Source organism: Mobula hypostoma, chromosome 22 (genome assembly GCF_963921235.1).
Source record: "Mobula hypostoma chromosome 22, sMobHyp1.1, whole genome shotgun sequence".
Lineage (NCBI taxonomy): Eukaryota > Metazoa > Chordata > Chondrichthyes > Myliobatiformes > Myliobatidae > Mobula > Mobula hypostoma.
The window spans coordinates 33,863,901-33,885,404 of NC_086118.1; the positions used below are offsets into that span (position 1 = coordinate 33,863,901).

The following is a 21,504-nucleotide window of genomic DNA, read 5'->3' on the forward strand; positions in this document are numbered from 1 at the left end:
CACACATCCCTGAGGTGCGCCAGTGTTGATCATCAACAAGGAAGAAATGTTATTTAATACATTTTTAGCTATTTCCATGTAACTTTGGCTAATTGGGGCAGCCACTTAATTGGGCCAAATTGTTCTGGTCCCAATGTGATTTTTATATATATATTTTGTAGTTCTTACTATAATTTATAGTATATTTTATGTATTGCACTGTACTGCTGCCACAAAATAACAAATTTTGCAATATATATCAGAGATAATAAATTTGATTCTGATTTTGATTCTGGGGATTAACCCTGTCTGCTCTCCAATGTGAAAATAACACACAAAATATGCTGGAGTAACTCAGCAAGTCAGGTAGGATTTATGGAAAGGAATAAATAGTCAATGTCTCAGGCCGAAGGAAGAGTGAAGAAGTCAGAAGAGAATTCAAAAAATATTCTTTCCAAGCACAGAGGAGTTGTCCCCAGTATTACTCTGCAGGAGGGCCTAGTGGCCTCAGTCTATGCTGTAACAATCACGTATAATAATGGCCTGACTATTTTTCGTTCTGTGACCAATTGCACAAAAATAGAATGCCTGGCAATGATCACATTACTGCTTCTGCGATCTTGCCCTGCACAAATTAATTGCCATATTTCTCACATTACAATAGTGCCTACATTTCAAAATACACTTTATTGATTGAAAAGGACATGAAAATAACTGCATATATGCAACTTGTTCTTTCTTTTAAGCAACAACTTTTTTAAAAAGTTGACTAGTTTGTATTAAGCAGCTTTGCATCTTTCACATCAAAAGTGAAATATTGCAAATCAAGAAACTTGGTATCAAGAAATGCATCCAGCAGCATTTCTAGCGAGAAAAACTATTTAGCATTTCAAGTCAATGACCATTCGTCAGCAGTAATCATTGATGTGGACAACATGTGTGCAAGAGTTCTGATGAAAGGTCACCAGACTGAAATACTAACCCAGTCTCTTTCTCCAGCATTAGTCCCAGACCTCTTAACGTACCAGTACTTTTCTCCCAATTGTCATAAATAAATAAATACTTGTTTAATTTGAAGTTTATTATCATCTGACTGCACATATATATGAGCAAACAAAACTATGCTCCTCTGGACCACACAGCACCCACAAAATATATATCACACACAGTTCATATTACCATAAATAAGTTAATAAAATATAATTAAATGTGTGTAGTACTCAGCACAGGTAAACAGTACAGTAAATAGTAAACAGGTTACGTTTCCGTGCTGTAATTGTTATATGGTTATATGGTTACTGTCTTAGTGACAAGACCTCAGTGATGGCAGGGTAGTCACTAGTTTCACAGTTTGAGGGAAGAAACTGTTAAGTCTGGCAGTCCTAGTCCTGATGCTTCTGTTCTTCCTCCTGACAGTAGTGGATCAGAGATTGTGGGATGGGTGGGAGGGATCTTCAACAATGCTTTTGGCCCTTGGTCTACAACATTCCTGGTAAATGCCACAAGTAGTGGGAAGGGAAAGCCCGAAGATCCTCTCAGCGGTCTTTACTATCCTCTGTATGATCTTGTGGTCTAACGCCTTACAGCTTCTGTACCACACAATGACATAGCCAGGCAGGACACTCTCGATGGTACTCCAGGAGAAAGTTGTTAGAATTCAGACAGTGAGTCTTGCATGCCTCAATCTCCTCAGAAAGTGTAGATGCTACTCTGCCTTCTTGACGACTGTGGAGCTGTTGTGGATCTAGGTTAGATTATCCCTTATGTGAACACCAAGCAACCTTTACTTTTTACTCTCTCCACAGCAGAGCCATTGGTGTGCAATGGGGAGTGGACAACCTGTGCCTTCCTGAAGTCCACAGTCATCTCTTTTGTCTTGTACATGTTGAGACTCAGGCTGTTGTTCTCACAGAACTTGACTTGAACTACCTTCCTTCTGTATGCCGGCCCACCATTGTTGCTGATGAGGGCAAACACTGTTATATCATCAGCGAACTTGATGTAGTTTGAGCTGAATCTGGCAGTGGGGTCATGAGCCAGCAGTGGGCTGAGGACACGGCCCTGCTGGGGGGGTGGGGGGCACCAGTGCTCAGCATGATGGAGCTTGAAGTGTTGCTGCCAACTCAGACTGACTGAGGTCTTTCCATCAAGAAGTCCAAGAGAGGAGTGTTGAGTCCCAACAAGGACAGTTTACCCTTCAGCTTCTGAGGGATGATTGTGCTAAAGGCCAAGCTGAAGTCGATGAACAACATCCTGGCGTATGAGGCATCATTTTCTAGGTGAGACCGGAGGGACTGGAAGGCCGAGGCAATGACATCATCAGTGGACTGGTTGGAGCGGTAGGCAAACTGGGAAAAGTTCAATGTAGCTGGAAGGTGCGATTTTATAAGATCCATTACCAGCTGCTCAGAGCATTTTTTGATTATTGAAGTCAGTGCCACTGGGTGGTAGTCATTTAGGCCAGTTCCCGTTGCTCTCTTGGGCACTAGAGTTATGGTGGCTGCCCTGAAACCTACAGGAACGTTTCAGAGAGATACTAAAAAGTGGCCATCATTCCATCCTGGATACCTTAATATTATAATCCCAATAACTCACGAGCTGGTCATACAATCCCATAGGTTTCTAGCTCAGTCCTCATGCCCAGCAAGAGAGAAAAGAATAACTTATATTAGGTAGGATATTTCATATCTTTAGATCAGTTTGTGTATCACAATTGCACAATGGACCATGTGTGGAAAGAGAAACAGGTCCTTCAGGTTTGAAGGCCAGCAACGTGGACATGGTTGGATGTCAAGCCTTTAGACCAGTGAGGTAGGGAGTTGGTGACCGCTGTCAAAGTCATCGGGGTGTTCCGGATTGAAGTTCCGTGTGGGCAGGAGGCAAGAGGACCGGTAGCTCCCTAGGTATGCAAGGAGGCAGGACCAGGGATCAAGGCCTAGTGCTTGGCGTCTTATCATCAGCAAGTCTGAAGCTTGACCCCTGAAGTTTGGGTCCTCATTCATCGTCATTGGCCAGTCCTGGTTATATACTGAATATCAAAGTCTGGAAGTCAATCGGAAGTCCAGAAGTCAAGGTCTGATGGCGAGAAGACCTAATCTGCAAATCTCCACAAATCCGCTGGGGAAGTTGAAGCCCCAGTGTCTGCGAATCCACAAACCCGCTGGAGATGGCCTGAGCTGGGATTAGAGGACTGTGTGTGTGTGTGTGTGTGTGTGTGTATGTTGGGAGATAGGAAGAGAGGTTGTTCTGCTGCTTTTGCTCTGTTGCTCAGTATCTTGTCTTCTGTTTCATTCTGTGTTGTTCCACCGAGCATGGTGGGTATGCTATGCTGGCGTTGGAATGTGTGGCAACACTTGCGGGCAGCCCTGAGCACATCCTTGGGTGTGTTGTTTGTTAGTGTAAATGATGCATTTCACTGTATGTTTCGGTGTACACATGATAAATAAATCTGAATCTGAATCTGAATCAGCTACCAATGAACTTTGAATCCAGTGCCAAGAACAATACCTTCTCCCAAGTACTTGATGTGGCTGTGGAATAGTTTAAACCCTTAAATCAACCAAGTGAAGGACCTTCTTTCTGCAGATTACTTGCCAGACAGGCAGCTCTGTGTCTATTTCAGTAGCTGCTGAATGCCTCTGTCATCCACCAATGAAAAATTGCTATTCCCTTTTAGGGGCTTTATGATGCCTTTAAGTAGCAGTCACTCCCCCATATTTATCACCCACCCAATTAGCCAGTTACCTGTCGGTGTGTGAGTGGATTGGGGTGAGGAGCTCAAATGTAATTTGTAGTGGCAGCCAACTGATTAACACTTCCAGGAGATATAGCTTCAGACTTGGCTTTATCTTCCCACCAACTGCATTGGGCAAGTAACAATGTCTGCCCATCTATTTAACAGTGTGGCATATGGTTCCTACCAACATTAACCCATCGATCTCGGTCCGAAACATCGACTGTACTTTTTCCCATTGATGCTCCCTGGCCTGCTGAGTTCCTCTAGCATTTTGTGTGTGTGTTGCTTGGATTTCCAGCATCTGCAGATTTTCTCTTGTTTGTGATTAACGCATCATATTGGGAAAATACAAAAAGTTGCTAAGCATTTAAGGACAGAGGTCTACGTGATTAGTTTTTCTCTTAGAATTGCCAGTTTAGATAAAAAGTGCAATGTTTATGCAACTGATTAGAACCTCCCCTTTCCAGCGTTGATTGATTTCCTCTGTGTTTCTGGTCTTGCCCTTTGTTTACACACTGATTTGCATTTCTGGACCAATTATGCAGCACCCATTAGATGTATTTAATAGGATTACTATCATACCAAATATGAAAATAGCTTCTGAAAGGTTCGTTAAAACCTTCCCGACAGAAACCGTTAGCAGCTGCTCAATTGCATTCAAACCCAACTCACAATGCACAGCACCTTCTCTGGCTGCTGTCATGGCAACAGCTGAACATCCAGAAAGCATACCACATCCAATCCACAATCAGGTCATCAGACAATAAACACCACCACAGAAAAGCACAAATAGATAGCAAAAGACATACACTGAGAAAATAAATTGGATTTACCTAAAAGAGTCAAGTGCCCTCGGACAGAAGGCACTTCTTTAATGAAATGTCAAACACTTTTGAGAGTCACTATAAACAGAAATCTACACTTAACAGTAAAACTCCAGTGATTAAAAAAAACTTAACAATGAGGTAAAACGCAAGAGGTTCTGCAGATGCAGGATATCGAGAGTAAAACATACAAAATGTTGGAGGACTCAGCCGATCAGGCAGTGTCTATGGAGAGGAATAAATCTCCATAATTATGCCTAATGAGGGGTCTCAGCCCAAAACGTCAACTGTTCATTCCTCTTCATAGATGCTGCCTGACCTACTGAGTTAACAATGAGACGTATAAAGAGAGATCTAAAACAAGCTTCTTATAATGAAAATAATAGTGCCTTTGCCAAAAGGGAAAATAAAGAAAACCAGGCTTTCTGAACAAGTCAAGAAATGAGCCAACAAAGAAACATGAGACAACATTTAATGATGACTACAGGACTAAATAAACAAATGATGGAGGAAATGAGCAAAACGTAGAAAAACAGGCCTGGATATTAAAAATACTCAGCAGAGCAGGCCACGTCTGTGGGAAAAGATACAGATTCAGCATTTCAAATCAGAGACCTGAAATGTTGATGATCTTTCACTTCCCACATATGAACCTGACATGAGTGTTTTAAACATTTTCCATTTTTGTTTCATTTTCATTTGCATTTGCATTACTTAGGTAAATCTGGGTAGTTCATATTGAAGCAGGCTTCCTCTAACTCACAACACATGTAATTTATTGCTTTATCCATTTAAAAAAAATGTCAAGGAAGAGTGCCCAGTGTACTTTTAAAGTTTTACAAACTTATGGGCTTCAAAGTATTTCCACCACTTTCTGGCTTTGTTCTAGATTTTCAGCACCAGCAGTTTTCTGATTGTCAGAAGTGGACTAGAATCAGTTGGAGACACTAAGTGAGACTAACAACAGAACTAAGCCAATTCAGTCCTCCAGCTTCTTTATAATGGTTGCTGCAAGACCAGTCTTGACCCCAAAAGTATGATCTTAGCAGCTGTCTAGCAGCGGCGATAGGGGAGTATTGGTTAGTCCGATGCATATCTTCATTGCTCAGCCAACAGGAGTATCCATGCCCTTCTCAAGCGCTTAAGAAACATTATTTTTAAACCCAGTTGGCTCATTTCTTTAAAAATGTAGTTGAGTGGGCTGCATGTAAACCAGGCACTCCTAGAAAGCAGCAGACCCAATGCCTATTATAATCAGTGTAGCCAAATTCTACACTATTTCCTAAAGCAATCTTTCTTCATTATTACATGTCATGCCATATGACTTTGGTGATCCTGGTGACCACGATTGCTCTTGGCAAATTTTTCAACAGAAGTGATTTGCCATTGCCTTCATTCGGGGCAGTGTCTTTATCAGATGGGTAACCCCAGCTATTGTCAATACTCTTCAGAGATGGTTTGTCTGGTGTCAGTGGTCGCATAACCAGGACTTGTGATATGCACCAGCTGCTCATATAACTGTCCACCACTTGCCCCCATGGCTTCATGTCACCCTGATCAGGGTGGTAAGCAGGTGACCTGCAGACTAGCGGAGGAGAGGAGTGCCTTTCTCCCCCTTTGGTAGAGATGTATCTTCACCCCACCATCCCAAAATCTTTAGGCTTCTTATCAACATGTTCAGGAGAATGTATGAAGGGTCCCAGCACCAAAACATCAACTGTATTCTTCTCCATAGATCCTGCTGAGTTCTGCAAGCATCTTGTGAATTGAGAGTTGTGGGTCTGCACTATTAAGAAAAAGGATACAACCTCTGAACTTGAAAGGAGTAAATTAAGGTCCTGAATGCACCTAAGTCTGTATCCAATATTAAAGCATTCTGTAATAAAACAGAAACAACACGAAATACTCAGCAGGTCAGCAATATCTATGGAGAGACAAACAATCAATGTTTCAGATCAAAGGTCTTCCAGTAGAAAAGATTGTAATACATTATAATGAATGTTCAACTTTTGTAATTTGGTTCTTACTTCCTTCTCTCTTCCAAGATTTTCTTGGTCTGTCTTGTGTTCAAATACATAAACGAGATTGTAACACAAAGGAAGTATATCTCTTGTGGTTTTCTTCTTAATAATAAAAAATCAATAAACTGTAGCCTTACAATTATAGGATTCCTCTACACATTTCATCATTTGCAAAAGATTTTAAATTCTGGGAATAATAATATAAATGACCCTGGAATTTTCAGCTCTAATAACGTAATATCTGTACAAGTTTTTTGAAAACAATAATGTTCTAATATCATCTATTTTTTTCTAAAAAAAAGCTACAAATAAATCAAATCCCAAACCGAATAAAATCCATATAAATGTAATGAACTTGGACAAATGGTTAAAATTATGAGCAGGGTGAAATTTGAATGCAAACAAAAGTATGGATATAACACTAATAAAACTTCAGAAGAAGAAAATTATGGAACAGCCAGTTTGCAGATTGAGTCAACTGACCAACTGAAGTACTGAAGGCAGTGCTATTTAATATCTATAAAAGCTGAATGATTAACTTTGAAAATGGAAGGCAGGATTTTAATAATCGGTAGGTATAGTCCAATGCTGAGAAGGCAACCGTTCAAAGATGAATAAGATGAATTGAATGGTAAGATATTATTAAATTTGCTTGATTTCTCTATAGAAGCTAAACAAGAAAAAAAAACTTAACCTTTGGCGAGAAAGCACCCTTGCAGAACCTGAAATTATGGTTAGGGTCTCTGATAAAGTAGGAATGAATTGCTAGCTCATATGTCAGTCTTTTAAATATATTTATACTGATAATTTTTTCGTATGGTTTATGATATTTCTTCCTTTATTGGTAAGGCAAGGTGTGAGATCAGCTGAGGAGAGAATAAAATTTTAATTGACAAAATCTGCATCTACAGTTCTTGTACTAGCACAATGGGCCAAAAACGCATCTAATATACTGAGAAATCTATACATCTGCTTTGCTAGGACAAACGGTTCATGATAACATACAGGCCAGTTGTCTGTGTCATACTGGGGTTTAATCACGTCCAGGAAACTGTAATCTGTTAAGGTTAGTCAATGGGGAATATTGCACAAACAGTTCCCACAGTAAACAGCTTCTCTTCCGAAGTAACAATCACAGGACCTGTGACGTCACCGCCGTTCGCTTCGCCCTACCCAGTGGCGTCAGACGGCGGATATGACGTCAGTCGGTTGTCTCAGTACAGTAATGGCGAAGTAGATCTTGAGAGGGAGAGGGAGAGCTAGTGATTAGAATCCGATGCAATCCTGCGCGCAGGTGGACAGAATGACATTAAAAGTTGGTGGAGCATAATCTGCAGTTTCTAACGTGTCGTTTGGTACAGATATTGTCGGGGTGTATTGGAAAAGGAGCGAGAAAAGTGATGGTGAAAATCGTTCTTTGAGAAAGGCAGGGAGAGAAATAGAGTTTCCCACAGTAACCGGGTTAAAATCAAAAACATTCATTGGGTACCAGGAGAAACCCCAACCATGGAGCTGAGAGTGGGAAACAGGTACCGGCTCGGCAGGAAAATCGGCAGCGGGTCCTTCGGAGACATTTACCTGGGTAAGAACTGAGTGGAATATTGGAAGGAAGACAAGAGAGAGAATAGTGCTCATAATAACCCAGTTAAAAAACAATGTGTATTATATCTCGACATGTGTCACTGGCCCAGAGTGGAATGTATATGGCAACAATTTAGAAAGATGAACTGTCATTCCCACAGTCAATCTCCATATCAGTAAATGTGCATCTGGGAAGATTGAATGCCGGGGATCACATATAAAAAGAACTGATTGAGTCCACATCAGATAACCTGTTTCACTAATCGACCCGTCAAAGAATAGAATATCAGATAGATGTTGCTGGAACAACAAATTCCTTATGGGAGTGTAACGAAAATAACTGCTTTATTTTTTTTTAAAAAAGCTCAGCTGATCTCTGAAGTAACACTGCTGGGGATAGAAGCTGTGTGAATTTGAGAGGATGGGGTTGGAACTAATCTTTCGCAAATTGCAGAAGTCGCGATCAAGGCTTTGCTGTTTTCTAAAGAAGTGTTTCAAAGTAATTGTTTGTGTAGAAGAAATGGATTATGGGAGCTCAGTAAATAATAAAATTTGTTTCCTGGTGCAGCAACAACATAACACCGTGAGCCAGGAACATCGGTTGTTTTATTTTGCATTGGTAATTGGTATAATGATCACATATTGTTTCAGGTCTAGGCATATTATTTATCCAAAAACACTTAATGAATGGTGTATCATTTAAATACTGAGCCTGTAATAGGCGTTATCTGGGCACGAGCCAGAAAACTTCTCCAATTGCTTGATGCTAGTGCATTGCTGCCAATGTCATGTATAAATTTTTACAGAATCTTGCCTTCACAGCATAAAACATGGACCAACCCAGGTATTGGTTGAGTGTTACTGAACAGTAAAGCCTGGAAGCATTGAAGCAAATACATTTTTTGTTGCAAGGATGGCTTATTCCTGCTAAGATCTGGATGACCACTGAGTGAGCATGTTATAGCACTGGACTAGAGTACAGAGAAAGGAGTGTGTAAGAGCAAGAGAAGTGGAAGATAGTAACAGTTTATAGTATTTTTATTTCGTTTAAAATAGTAACTTCATACAGTATAAACGACCAAGCTTTTTGTGTTGATTTGATCAGCTGTATCTGCCATAAACTAAATTGTAACCAGTAGACCTTCACACACAAAATGCTGAAGAAACTCTTATGCAGCATCTATGGAGGGGAATAAAGAGCCAACATTTTAGGACAAGATCCTTCATCATTCCTGAATCCGGATTGTCAACTGTTTATTCCTCTCCATAGATGCGCCGGAATTGCTGAGTTCCTCCAACATTTTGTGTGTTGCTCAAGATTTCCAGCATCAGCACAATCTCCTGTCTTTAGTGGGCCTTCAGTTGTAATTAAAGCATGTGTTTGGGATCTCCTTGGTGTGGAATCAATAATGGATGTCAGCTCTTAAGTTTGAAGTGTTTTAGTGCAATTCATAATTGGCAGAATTTATATTAAACTTTGAATGGGGAGGGACATCTCAAATTGTTATCCTAAAATGGAGAAACTTGTTGATAGAAGTATCTCCTCCCACATGCCATTCCCAATGACTAGTGCTGATGTGTGAATGTATCCAACTGACTTGCCTTGCCTCAAGAACAGCCTCAAATGCAGAACCTTTTCAGATCTCTGAATAGACTGTGAATGTCTTTGTATTTTTGTTCGTGTGATTTTTGAATGCTGTCAGATTTACCTATTGCTTCACCTAAAATTTGCTATGTAAATCAAGGAGGGCTAGTTCGAAAACACCAAAATTGTTACTGCATTTGATATTTTACTGTCTATCACTTTTGGCTTAATCATTGGAAGCTTCTAAGTATTGACTGGTTTGCATTTATGAACAGTAGAAATGTTAAGGTGTACATTGTTTCAGGAAATGAGTCACACGTGGTTCAGGTCAAAATGTGTTTAGTGGACAGACTAAATTATGTTGCAGAAGCCATTTGTTTCTTAACCATCAAGGTGGCCCCAACATTTTATTACAGTTGTAAGTAGGGATATTTGATATACCTTATAACCTTTTTAAAATGTTAAGGATTTAATTCTGGTTTTTGTTTAGTCATTTGTGGTCTAATTATGACATCTCTGGAAATTGGGTTTAGCCAATTCTTGTCCATTTTCTTTACAGAGCTAATCTTGGAAACTTTTCCTCTATTTCTGTGTGGCAGGCTGGGTGCTGGCAAAGAGACTGCACTGCAATAGGGAAATATTATCCCTCCCTTCAAATAGCAGGAAAAAAAACTCATTTCAAGTCTTTTTCAAAATTGTTTGGTGAAATTGATCAAAACCAGTGTATTTTTTTTTTAAAGTACAGATTTAGGAATTAATTTTCAATGTGTGTTTGTCAGGGTTTTTTTGTTGTTGTGACTTGTGCTTTCCCTGCTATTTCCCCTCCCCCTCAAGGCCTTGATTCCTTTGTTTCTTTGTCCTGGAGCTGTATTGTGTAATTTGTTGTATAAAACATTCAAAATGGCTTCAGATGATTTACAAGAATATAGCAGTGTTGGACAGAAAAGTTTTTATTAAAACCTGATTTCTCTATTATTTGATTTATAATTGAGAATTCCATTATCATTGTAATTTGTTCTATTTCCATTGTTTTCAAGAACAAAAAGATGTTGCATTTGGTGAATTGACCTCAAAAGCAGAAGTATCCTGAAAGTTTTATTTAAATACTGATACCAGCCTAGCTGAAGCCACAGAGTATTCTAATACCATCAGTCTCTACCAGCTGGACATTCCCTGCCTTTTACAAATATTATGCGTTCTTCAGATTAACTGTGTCTTTTATGTCCATCAAAAAAAGGAATAAGCAGCTAGAGCACAAAAGAATAAAAGCAAAGCTTTCATCATATTTGGTTGCAGCATCTTGGAAAATGGAGGTTGATGAACATCTGCAGGGTTCAGTCTGGTCAGGAAAGGGCCACCTTGATGGTTCCAAAATTTCTTGACTGATTTTTAAGTGCTGAACTGAAATCCAATAACCTCCAAATTAGACTTTTGCAAGGTTTGTGATCTGCCGTGGGAATGAAGATGTTTCAATACATCTGTCCACTTTTGTTTAGTGGTTTGTAATTATGTGTTATGTGACTTCTCTAAGTTCAGATTTGTGTTAGGTGTTGGGAGATTTCCCAAGTCTTAGTTTTATCTGGAAATCAGGATAAATTTGAGTCTTGCTTCCTCATTTAGGAAGGTTTTGGTTTCTGGTAATTATCCTCAACATTTTCTTGCAGTCACTTGGAGCTTTACCAGTCTGCTTTGATGCAACATCAGTAGTACAAAACTGAATGAGGTAGTTTTCATTTTGCAGTTGTACCAGTGTTTGAATTTCCATTTTGAGATTGATATTTTCTCTGAAATTGTAATTTTGGAGGTTATGGATTTCAATTCACTAGAATCCAAAAACTAAAATTCATATCATTTCTTTAAAATCCTTCATGGTCCTGCCATTTGCTGATCATCCAGTTCTCTAATTCTTCAGGTCAGAAATAGGTATCTGGTGTAAGCAATGATTCCTTCTAGGAGAAAAGGCTAGTTTTTTTTTGTCTGTTTGATTATATGCCCTATGAAGATAATCTGTGAACTGTTTACATTTGGTTACTTTTAGGCAGATGTGGTTGTTTACCCTCAAGTGAGTTGTGTTTTAATGTGACACCCTTAAATTTCTCGTTTGGACAGTTATGCGGAATTATTTGCTGAAGACATTTGACATGGACCCAAAGTGAGATTCAATATTAGGAACACAATTCTATGAATGTGTCACAGAGGTGGGCAAAACAACAAATACGAGGTCAACATTAAAACAATTTCAAATAAATGCTGTACTATAACTTGGGAATAAAGTTGAGGGGATAAGTGTCATTGTTTACCTCTGATTTTTTTTGGAAAAGTAGAGGATGCATCTTGCATTAAAGTTGTTTCTTAAAGGCAGCAGTTTCAAATATTTGAGAAACTAACACGTGGTTTAAAAGGTAACCACAATGCTCTTCAGAAATAAACTATAAAATATGAGATTTTAAGGCTGCAAAGGGATCAGAATTATTATGTTGAAGCAACTTCCTGATTGTAATTTGACATCTGAGTGCTAACCAAAACCACTACTGCTGATTTTGTATATTAAAAAAAATGTCTAGAATCCCCGGTAAAATAAATCATCAACAAGATATGCTAGGTGCTGTAAATCTGAAATAAAAATGGAAATTTCTGGAAATACTCATCAGGTAGTACCTGTGCAAAGAGAAATGGAGTTAACATTTCGAATGGGCAGATTTGTGTATGCCAGCATTTTGTAATCTTGGGTAAAATCATGGTTTAAACAACAGTAGAGCCAAACTTTACATTCTGCATTTCCTTTTAAGCTATTGCTTATTGACTACAATCCAGTTTAGTGAGTTTTAATACTTTCTCCATATTGTTTTTTAATTGATTGCTTTAAAGAATAGGATGATTTATTCTCATAATACGCTTTCAGTACACCTATGGGATATAGCAAGTTAGTTTTAACAATTTTAGATTAGTTTTTCCCTTGCAGAGGAAATGATAGTGAGAATGTGTTTCATGTCTGTATTCTTGCCGAATACACACTTCGTTATGGGAACAGGAAATGAAATATGTTAATTCTCTTTACTGATGATGAACTTTAAATTACTGCTTTGGGCACCAATTGAGGAAGAATAATGTGAATGTGTTTGTATTTAGTTGTATTTCAGTAAGGTAGTTGAGTGGAGTTTACTCAAAAATTAAATACTAATATGCTTTAGAATTAATTGTGAGATACACAAACTAAAATTAGTTCTGTTTTAGCACCAGCGTTAAAATTCAGGAAACAATTGGAGTGTCTGTTTTTGGAAATGGTTTAATTACCAAATAGATGTCTTGCAATGATTGGGAGGAGGGGAAGTGGATAGGCACATGGGCCATTCCTACCAAATATAGTGACTTTGTCTGGTGTTCAATATTGCTATCCTTAGCTAGTTGGTTGATATGTGAGTGGCCCTAGATAACTGCTTTTGTTATTAAGGAAAGAAAAATGACTGGTTTCCTTTCTTTCCCTGAAAATGATAAAATTTGAGAAGTTATGACATGCATTTCTCTCATCTACTACTTGAAATAGGAATTTTTACTAGTTAAAGTACACACAATGCTTTTAATAAAGCACAGAGAAGCTGATTTATGAAATACTTAAAATTATTTTGTTAATTTTTGTCAGTAATTTTCTGAGTTTGAGTGTAATTTGAAAACCTTCACTTGGCAGCCAGTGTTTTTTTTCCAATTTGATTAAATAAGTGGACAATAGAACAAGTGTGAAAGCAGAAATTCTTGGCATGTGTTACTGAAAATAATGTGTGGTAATCAGCATTTTTGTGCTATAGTGATTGTTATCTCCAAAATACTTACAGGTAAATATAATTCTGGACTTTTTGGTGAAATTAGGCCTAACTAGAGATGAGACACTTCATTTAGGTGTTTGGCAATGCATGATTCTGTGAATTTGTATAATCTGGCACAGATATTTGCTGAATAATGTCAGAAAGAAGGGAAGATGTGATTTTTCCCTATGACTTTAATATGGCTGATGTGAGGCAGATGAGGGCAAGCAACAGATTTGTCTTTACCATTTTTGTCTTTTGGTCTCTCCATTATAGACAGCACTTTGATCACTTCATTTGTTTCAGAGTACTGGTGACTTTTACAAAGTAATATATCTTCATAAACCTTCCAGGACACCAAATAACTCGAGCTCCACCAGCAATTGAAGCAATTAAAATTGACAAATTTGGTTCCTCTTGTCAAACATTTATCCTCTTGTAAAGGTAGCTCACTGTGTGCAAATTTCAGCATTTGCTCTCGTTACTTAGCATATGGATATATAGATATGCTGATGTCATTCATATTCAGTTTTATATTACAACTCACCCTGCTTGTAATTTATTTTGAGTAATCAATGGCATTATGCCACATCTTTTCCAATTGTAGATGTAACCGGACCTGTCCATCTGCTTTCAGAGGTTAAGGGCCCACAATTCCATAATGTTTTCTTTTAAAGCCATGATTTACAAAATCAATGCGACATACTTAATGGATCCTCATTTTCCACTGCATTACCCTTGGGCTTGCAGCCTCCACCTCTTCTCTGTACAATAGTACATTTTTTAATCTGCCCTGCAGTCTTCACAGAATCATTATTTTTATTTGAAATTCTAAGAGTTTTACTCTTAAAGGGCTAAAGTAGTTCACTACATCAGACAATACAGTGGATTTTGTTCATTGGGACCGGTACATTTTGGCCTAATTAAGCGGCTGCCCCAATTAGCTGATTTTTAACTACTTCAATGAAAATTATTTTAAAAAAAGATAAACTACCATTTAACTGAGTAACAAATTATGTATTTAAATGAAATACAGAACAAATTAGAACACTACCATAGCTGCAACAGTACTATAAAACTGTAGATTAGTTCCTAATAATTATCAGCAGGCGAATTTATCCAGTGTATGCTACCATGTTCTTTAGATTGACTAAATGAACAAATTCATCGCAGACAGCTGGTGCAGATAATGGAATGCCTTCATGTAATAGTTTTGACAATTGTATCCTCCAAATCTTCATTTTCATTGTGATATTCAAGATGATTGTTGAGAAATACTTTAATTCTTCATAGTACCTAACTTGTTGAAGTAGTGAAATAATTTCGTTTTCACTTCCAGCAGTTTCTGGCATCACCAAGCTTGAATGTTTGAAACCGCAGTGAGCAAAACACTTTGAATTGTCTTGGTGCTTCTTACTTGCCAACTATCAGTGACAAACACACACAACTGACACTATTTAAAAACTTCACTCTGAGCACAGTGTAACTGCTACACAAATGTGCGTGACTGACGCTAGTTAGAAACTTTTTGGCAAGTCATCTGTCCCAATTAAGTGACATAGTGTCCCAGTTAACAAAGGGCATCCTGGCTATTTTCTTGATTAGTTTTTGTTCTTTAAGAGTTGTCTCAAGTAAGCAGCTCCTCAATTAACCAATGGCCCAATTAATTGGAAGCCACTGTATTTCAATGCCTCAGCCTAATTTTTCTTGCCTTAGCATTGAAATAGTATTGCTAAACTAAAGTTTTGATTAGTAGTAAATGTTAAAAAGTAAACATATGAAGTATTTCTAAATAGAATAATGCTAAACCATGTCATGTACCATTTGGTTCGTTCATTTATGTATAGTTTGATATTAATTTAGGAAGTACGTTTTGTCCATGAGTCCCATATAATTTAAAATTGGTTTTATGGAGGCTACAAAAGTTTTTTTGGTGCAATGTCATTTAATCTTATGTCTGATGGTACTTTATTTTAGCTGTAATGAGTCCAGACAGAGGACAGAATTGCAACACCACAAGAGAGAAGTCACGTATGAGGATGTGGCATTTTGTTATCATTAATGTATCCAAAATAACCTGTTATTTATGCTTGGGCCTAATTAACAATTTGTTATCCGGACAAATTGATGTCAACCAGACCCTTGAAGTATCTTGGCAGTGGAACAGATAATTCTGCCCATCATGTTTTCTTGCATTCTCACTTCCTGTGCCTTTTTCAGGAATCTCCTTTCAATGGAAGTTTCTGAGCCATGATTTTTTTGGGAGAATTCTACTTCTTTGTAACCACTTTGATTTCTATCTTTCTCTTTTTAATTCTTCAGTATAGTACCTTCTCATTACTGCCTTGTTGACCAGAAAAATCTCATTGAAACTAATTCTTTGTCATTATGAAGCCCTTTAGTTCAACTGCCAATACATTAGCCCAAATGGAAATAAAATAATCCTAGAGAATTATTGCTGCCCATTTGCTGTTCCTTCGCAATTTTTGCCTAAAATTGCATCTGGTATTCCAGCTCAGTTATGCATATTGAGTATTATTTCCTTTTATTTATCCCCAGACGTTCTGCTCTTTTTTTCTTGAGCAGCAAATACAATCTTTCTTCCTGTTTTTATCTTCTCATACATTGCTTCCAGTTTTCATCCCAATTTGTAAGGCTGCTGTACTGGTGTTAATTTTGTTACCATCAGCAGTTTTCAAGTGTCTTTTTACTCTACAGGCTAATTAGTCATTATTGAGCCATATTTCCTGTATGATTTCTGTTTGGATGTTTCCAGTGTATCTGTTTGAATATTCTAGTCTATAAGATAAGTTGTGTTTTGATAAAGTAAGTCACAGAGGGCCTGAAGATATTGAAGCAACTTAAACCTTTTGATGATCCTCTTGACTTTTGTCTGCCTTATCATTTGCACCGAATTACATTCAGCATAGAATTAATTCCAAGAATAATTTTTTGATAATTACAGGCTAACTGGAGACTAGGTCATGAAATCCATAAAAGTGCGTAGTTATTTCTCAAGAAACATGAGGTTTTATAACGCAATGACTAGTTATGGAGCACATTAGAAACATTGGATTGGGTTTAACAAGCCATAGTTTTAATACAAAATTATAGTTAAATTGTTCATTACCTTTAGAAATGCTTTCTGGTGCATAATTTAGGAAAGGTGTGCAAAATGTTGAATTACAGTGAATTTGGGTTAATTGGGGCACATCAGGAATAATCAATTTTTGCCTAATTAATCAGCTGCCCCAATTAGCTGAAGTTTCATGGAAATAGTTAAAAAGGTATAAAAAAGATGAACTGAGTAACAAACTGAGATACCAATCAAATTGGAACACCAGAAAACTCTGTTAATTCCTAATAGTTATCTATGGAGGAATTCATCCAGTGTAAACTAACAAAATCATCACCGGCACCTAGTGCAGTTAATTGAATGCCTTTATTACAGCACGATCAATGATTGCATCCTCCAAATCTTCTGTTTCATTGTAACATTGAAGATGATTGTCAATAGATTCTTTGTAGTGCCTAACTTGTCAAGTAGCGAAATCTTTACATTTTCACTCCTAATCGTTTCTAGCATCTCTAGGCCTGAATGCTTGAAAGTGTATTGAGCAGAATAGTTTGGAGTCGTCTCCTACATATTTTTTTTACAAACTGTGTGACAAAAATCACTTTCTTTTGAAGACAAACACAACTGTTTGCTTAATGACCGCACACGTATGCACGATTAATGCTGGTCGCTTGCCCCAATTAAGCGGCAGTGTCCCAAGTAAACGAAGGGAATCTTGGCAATTTCTCAATTGGTTTTTTGTTCTTTAAGAGTTGTCTCAATTAAGCGGCTGCCCTGATTAACCGATGGCCCAATTAACTGGAATCAAGTAAAGTAGTAAGACTATTTATTTACAAATACTTAATTGCAAATGATTTGGTAACTTTGACGAGGTAAGATAAAAGATCTGTATGTTCTACTGTGTTCTACTGGTTTATGGGAGATTGGATTTTAGAAAACTCAGCTTTATGCAAATAACCCCAGACCCTGTTCACGAATTTAGTCCTTGAATCACTTCACCGGGACATATAAAAGCCAGTGTCTTCCCCAAACTTTCCTCTAGGTGAGATAAAACATTATGATCCCCAGGAAATCTCTTTTATTGAGGTGCTCATAGTTTTCTCAACAGTTAGTAGATCAGTTTCCCCCATTCCCCCTTCCTCCTTCCCCTTCCTTCACCCTCCTCATTCCACCTGGACCACACCCCGCACTTCCTGTTTCTACCTCCTACCCAAGATCCACAAACCTGCCTGTCCTGGCCGACCTATTGTCTCAACTTGCTCCTGCCCCACCGAACTCATTTCTGCATACCTCGACACTGTTTTATCACCCCTTGTTCAATCCCTTCCGACCTATGTTCGTGACACTTCTCACGCTCTTAAACTTTTCGATGATTTTAAGTTCCCTGGCCCCCACCGCTTTATTTTCACCATGGATGTCCAGTCCTTATATACTTCCATCCCCCATCAGGAAGGTCTCAAAGCTCTACGCTTCTTTTTGGATTCCAGACCTAATCAGTTCCCTTCTACCACCACTCTGCTCCGTCTAGCGGAATTAGTCCTTACTCTTAATAATTTCTCCTTTGGCTCCTCCCACTTCCTCCAAACTAAAGGTGTAGCTATGGGCACCCGTATGGGTCCTAGCTATGCCTGCCTTTTTGTTGGGTTTGTGGAACAATCTATGTTCCGTGCCTTTTCTGGTATCTGCCCCCCACTTTTCCTTCGCTACATCGACGACTGCATTGGCGCTGCTTCCTGCATGCATGCAGAACTCGTTGACTTTATTAACTTTGCCTCCAACTTTCACCCTGCCCTCAAGTTTACCTGGTCCATTTCTGACACCTCCCTCCCCTTTCCAGATCTTTCTGTCTCTGGAGACAGCTTATCCACTGATGTCTACTATAAGCCTACTGACTCTCACAGCTATCTGGACTATTCCTCTTCTCACCCTGTCTCTTGCAAAAACGCCATCCCCTTCTCGCAATTCCTCCGTCTCCGCCGCATCTGCTCTCAGGATGAGGCTTTTCATTCTAGGACGAGGGAGATGTCTTCCTTTTTTAAAGAAAGGGGCTTCCCTTCCTCCACTATCAACTCTGCTCTTAAACGAATCTCCCCCATTTCACGTACATCTGCTCTCACTCCATCCTCCCGCCAACCCACTAGGAATAGGGTTCCCCTGGTCCTCACCTACCACCCCACCAGCCTCCGGGTCCAACATATTATTCTCCGTAACTTCCACCACCTCCAACGGGATCCCACCACTAAGCACATCTTTCCCTCCCCCCCCCCCCCGCATTCTGCAGGGATCGCTCCCTACACAACTCCTTTGTCCATTCGTCCCCCCCATCCCTCCCCACTGATCTCCCTCCTGGCACTTATCCGTGTAAGCGGAACAAGTGCTACACATGCCCTTACACTTCCTCCCTTACCACCATTCAGGGCCCCAAACAGTCCTTCCAGGTGAGGCAACACTTCACCTGTGAGTCGACTGGGGTGATATACTGCGTCCGGTGCTCCCGATGTGGCCTTTTATATATTGGCGAGACCCGACGCAGACTGGGAGACCGCTTTGCTGAACATCTACGCTCTGTCCGCCAGAGAAAGCAGGATCTCCCAGTGGCCACACATTTTAATTCCACATCCCATTCCCATTCTGACATGTCTATCCACGGCCTCCTCTACTGTGGAGATGAAGCCACACTCAGGTTGGAGGAACAACACCTTGTATTCCGTCTGGGTAGCCTCCAACCTGATGGCATGAACATCGACTTCTCTAACTTCGGCTAGGCCCCACCTCCCCCTTGTACCCCATCTGTTACCTATCTTTATGCACACATTCTTTCTCTCACTCTCCTTTTTCTCCCACTGTCCCTCTGGATATACCTTTTGCCCATCCTCTGGGTCACCCCCCCGTCTTTCTTCCCGGACCTCCTGTCCCATGATCCTCTCGTATCCCCTTTTGCCTATCACCTGTCCAGCTCTTGGCTCTATCCCTCCCCCTCCTGTCTTCTCCTATCATTTTGCATCTCCCCCTCCCCCTCCAACTTTCAAATCCCTTACTCACTCTTCCTTCAGTTAGTCCTGACGAAGGGTCTCGGCCTGAAACGTTGACTGCACCTCTTCCTACAGATGCTGTTTGGCCTGCTGCGTTCACCAGCAACTTTGATGTGTGTTGCTCATTCCACCTGGACTGCATTTGGACAAATAACAACGGTTTTTTGTGCTGACCCGCCTCTACCCTTTGCAAATCAGTCCCCAAGAACGGTTAAAGTTAAAGATCTCTTATTACAGTTTTGGGAGAAATTTGTTTCCAGTTAGGAAAATGCAGTCTATAAGCACTTGAGGGGAATGGAGCCATTGCATAATTCGGAGACTCCCTATATAATTGTTTAAATGCGGAATTATGTGATGATGATAAAAAAAAATTGGTTCCTTTTGTTTGAATTCTTTGTGGTTTGCCATTATTTGTTCTAAATGTTACGGACTCTAAATGCTCTCTGGAGTCTGCAGTGCTCTGGAAAGTTGCTCATTAATGCAATTTATGAGTTCTCAGCAGTTCATGTGAATATAATGTAACACATTACATCTGCTATTAGTTACAGAGCAGTTCTATTCCATTTCTAAATGTTCTATGTTCAAACTCTCTGTTTGTGTTGTTTAATCACGTAAATGTGTGTGTATATGTATGTGTATATTTGTACTTGTGTTTATAGCTCTTTCTGCACGTGCATACCTGCATGCGTGTGTTTGTGTGTTTAAATATGTGTGTATACACGCACACAAGTGTGCGCGCACACCTACACCCACCCTATAAAAAGCATTCACCCACCCCTCCCTTTGGAAGTGTTCATATTTAAATGTTTTACAACATTGAATTACAGTGGATATAATTTGGCTTTTTTGACACTGAACAACAGAAAAAGACTCTTTCGAGTCAAAGCGAAAACAGATCTTTACAAAGTGATCTGAATTAATTACAAATATATAAAAATACAAAATGATTGTATGTATTCATCACAAAATAATTGATTGATTGTATTCACCACCACCCCCTTTACTATGACACACTGAATCATCATTGGTGCAGCCAAATGGTTTTAGAAGTCATGTGATTAGTTAAATGAAGATCTGCTTTTGGAGACCTGTGTGCTGTCAAGGTGTTTCAATTGATTGTAGTAAAAATACACCTGTATCTGAAAGGCCCAACTGCTGGTGAGTCAGTGTCTCGGCAAAAACTATATCATGAAGACAAAAGAACACTCCAAACAACTCCACAAAAAGGTTATTGAAAAACACAGGTCGGGAGATGCATACAAGAAAATTTCCAAGTTACTGAATATCCCTTAGAGTACAAAATGGAATGAATATGGCACAGCTGTGAATCTGCCTAGAGCTGGCTGAACTGAGTAACTGCAAGAAGGGGATTAGTGAGGGAGGGCATCAAGAAACCTATGACAACTCTGGAGTTAGAAGCTTCAGTGGCTGAGATGGGAGAGACTGCGCATACAACAACTGTTGCCCGGTGGTTTCACCAGTCGCAACTTTATGGGATAGTGGCAAAGAGATAGTTGGCAAAAGATTTCGGCTAAAGTTTGCCGGAAGGCATGTGGGAGACTCTGAAGTTAGCTGGAAGATGGTCTGATGAAAGCAAATTTAAGCTTTTTGGCCATCAGACTAAATGCTGTGTTTGGCATAAGCCAAACAACACATCACCAAAACCACACCATTTCTACTGTTAAACATGGTGGTGGCTGCATCATGCTGTGTGGATGCTTTACCTGCAGCAGGCCCTGGAAGGCTTGTGAAGGCAGAGGGTGAAATGAATACAGCAAAATACAAGAAAATCCTGGAGGAAAACCTGGTACAGTCTGAAAGAAAACTGCAACTTGGGAGAAGAATCCCTTATTCACTCTTCCTTCAGTTA

General features: G+C 39.3%; 1 protein-coding gene across 3 annotated transcripts in view; it reads left to right on the forward strand.

The window, feature by feature from the left end:
* Positions 1–7,757: 7,757 nt before the first annotated feature.
* Positions 7,758–21,504, forward strand: part of LOC134360264 (casein kinase I) — a 52,190-nt gene continuing 38,443 nt past the window's right edge. For all 3 annotated transcript variants that reach the window (XM_063074412.1, XM_063074411.1, XM_063074410.1), the window contains exon 1: positions 7,758–8,142. In XM_063074412.1, coding sequence (XP_062930482.1) covers positions 8,067–8,142 — 76 coding nt within the window. In that variant the 5' untranslated portion in view covers positions 7,758–8,066. The remainder of the gene's footprint in view (positions 8,143–21,504) is intronic.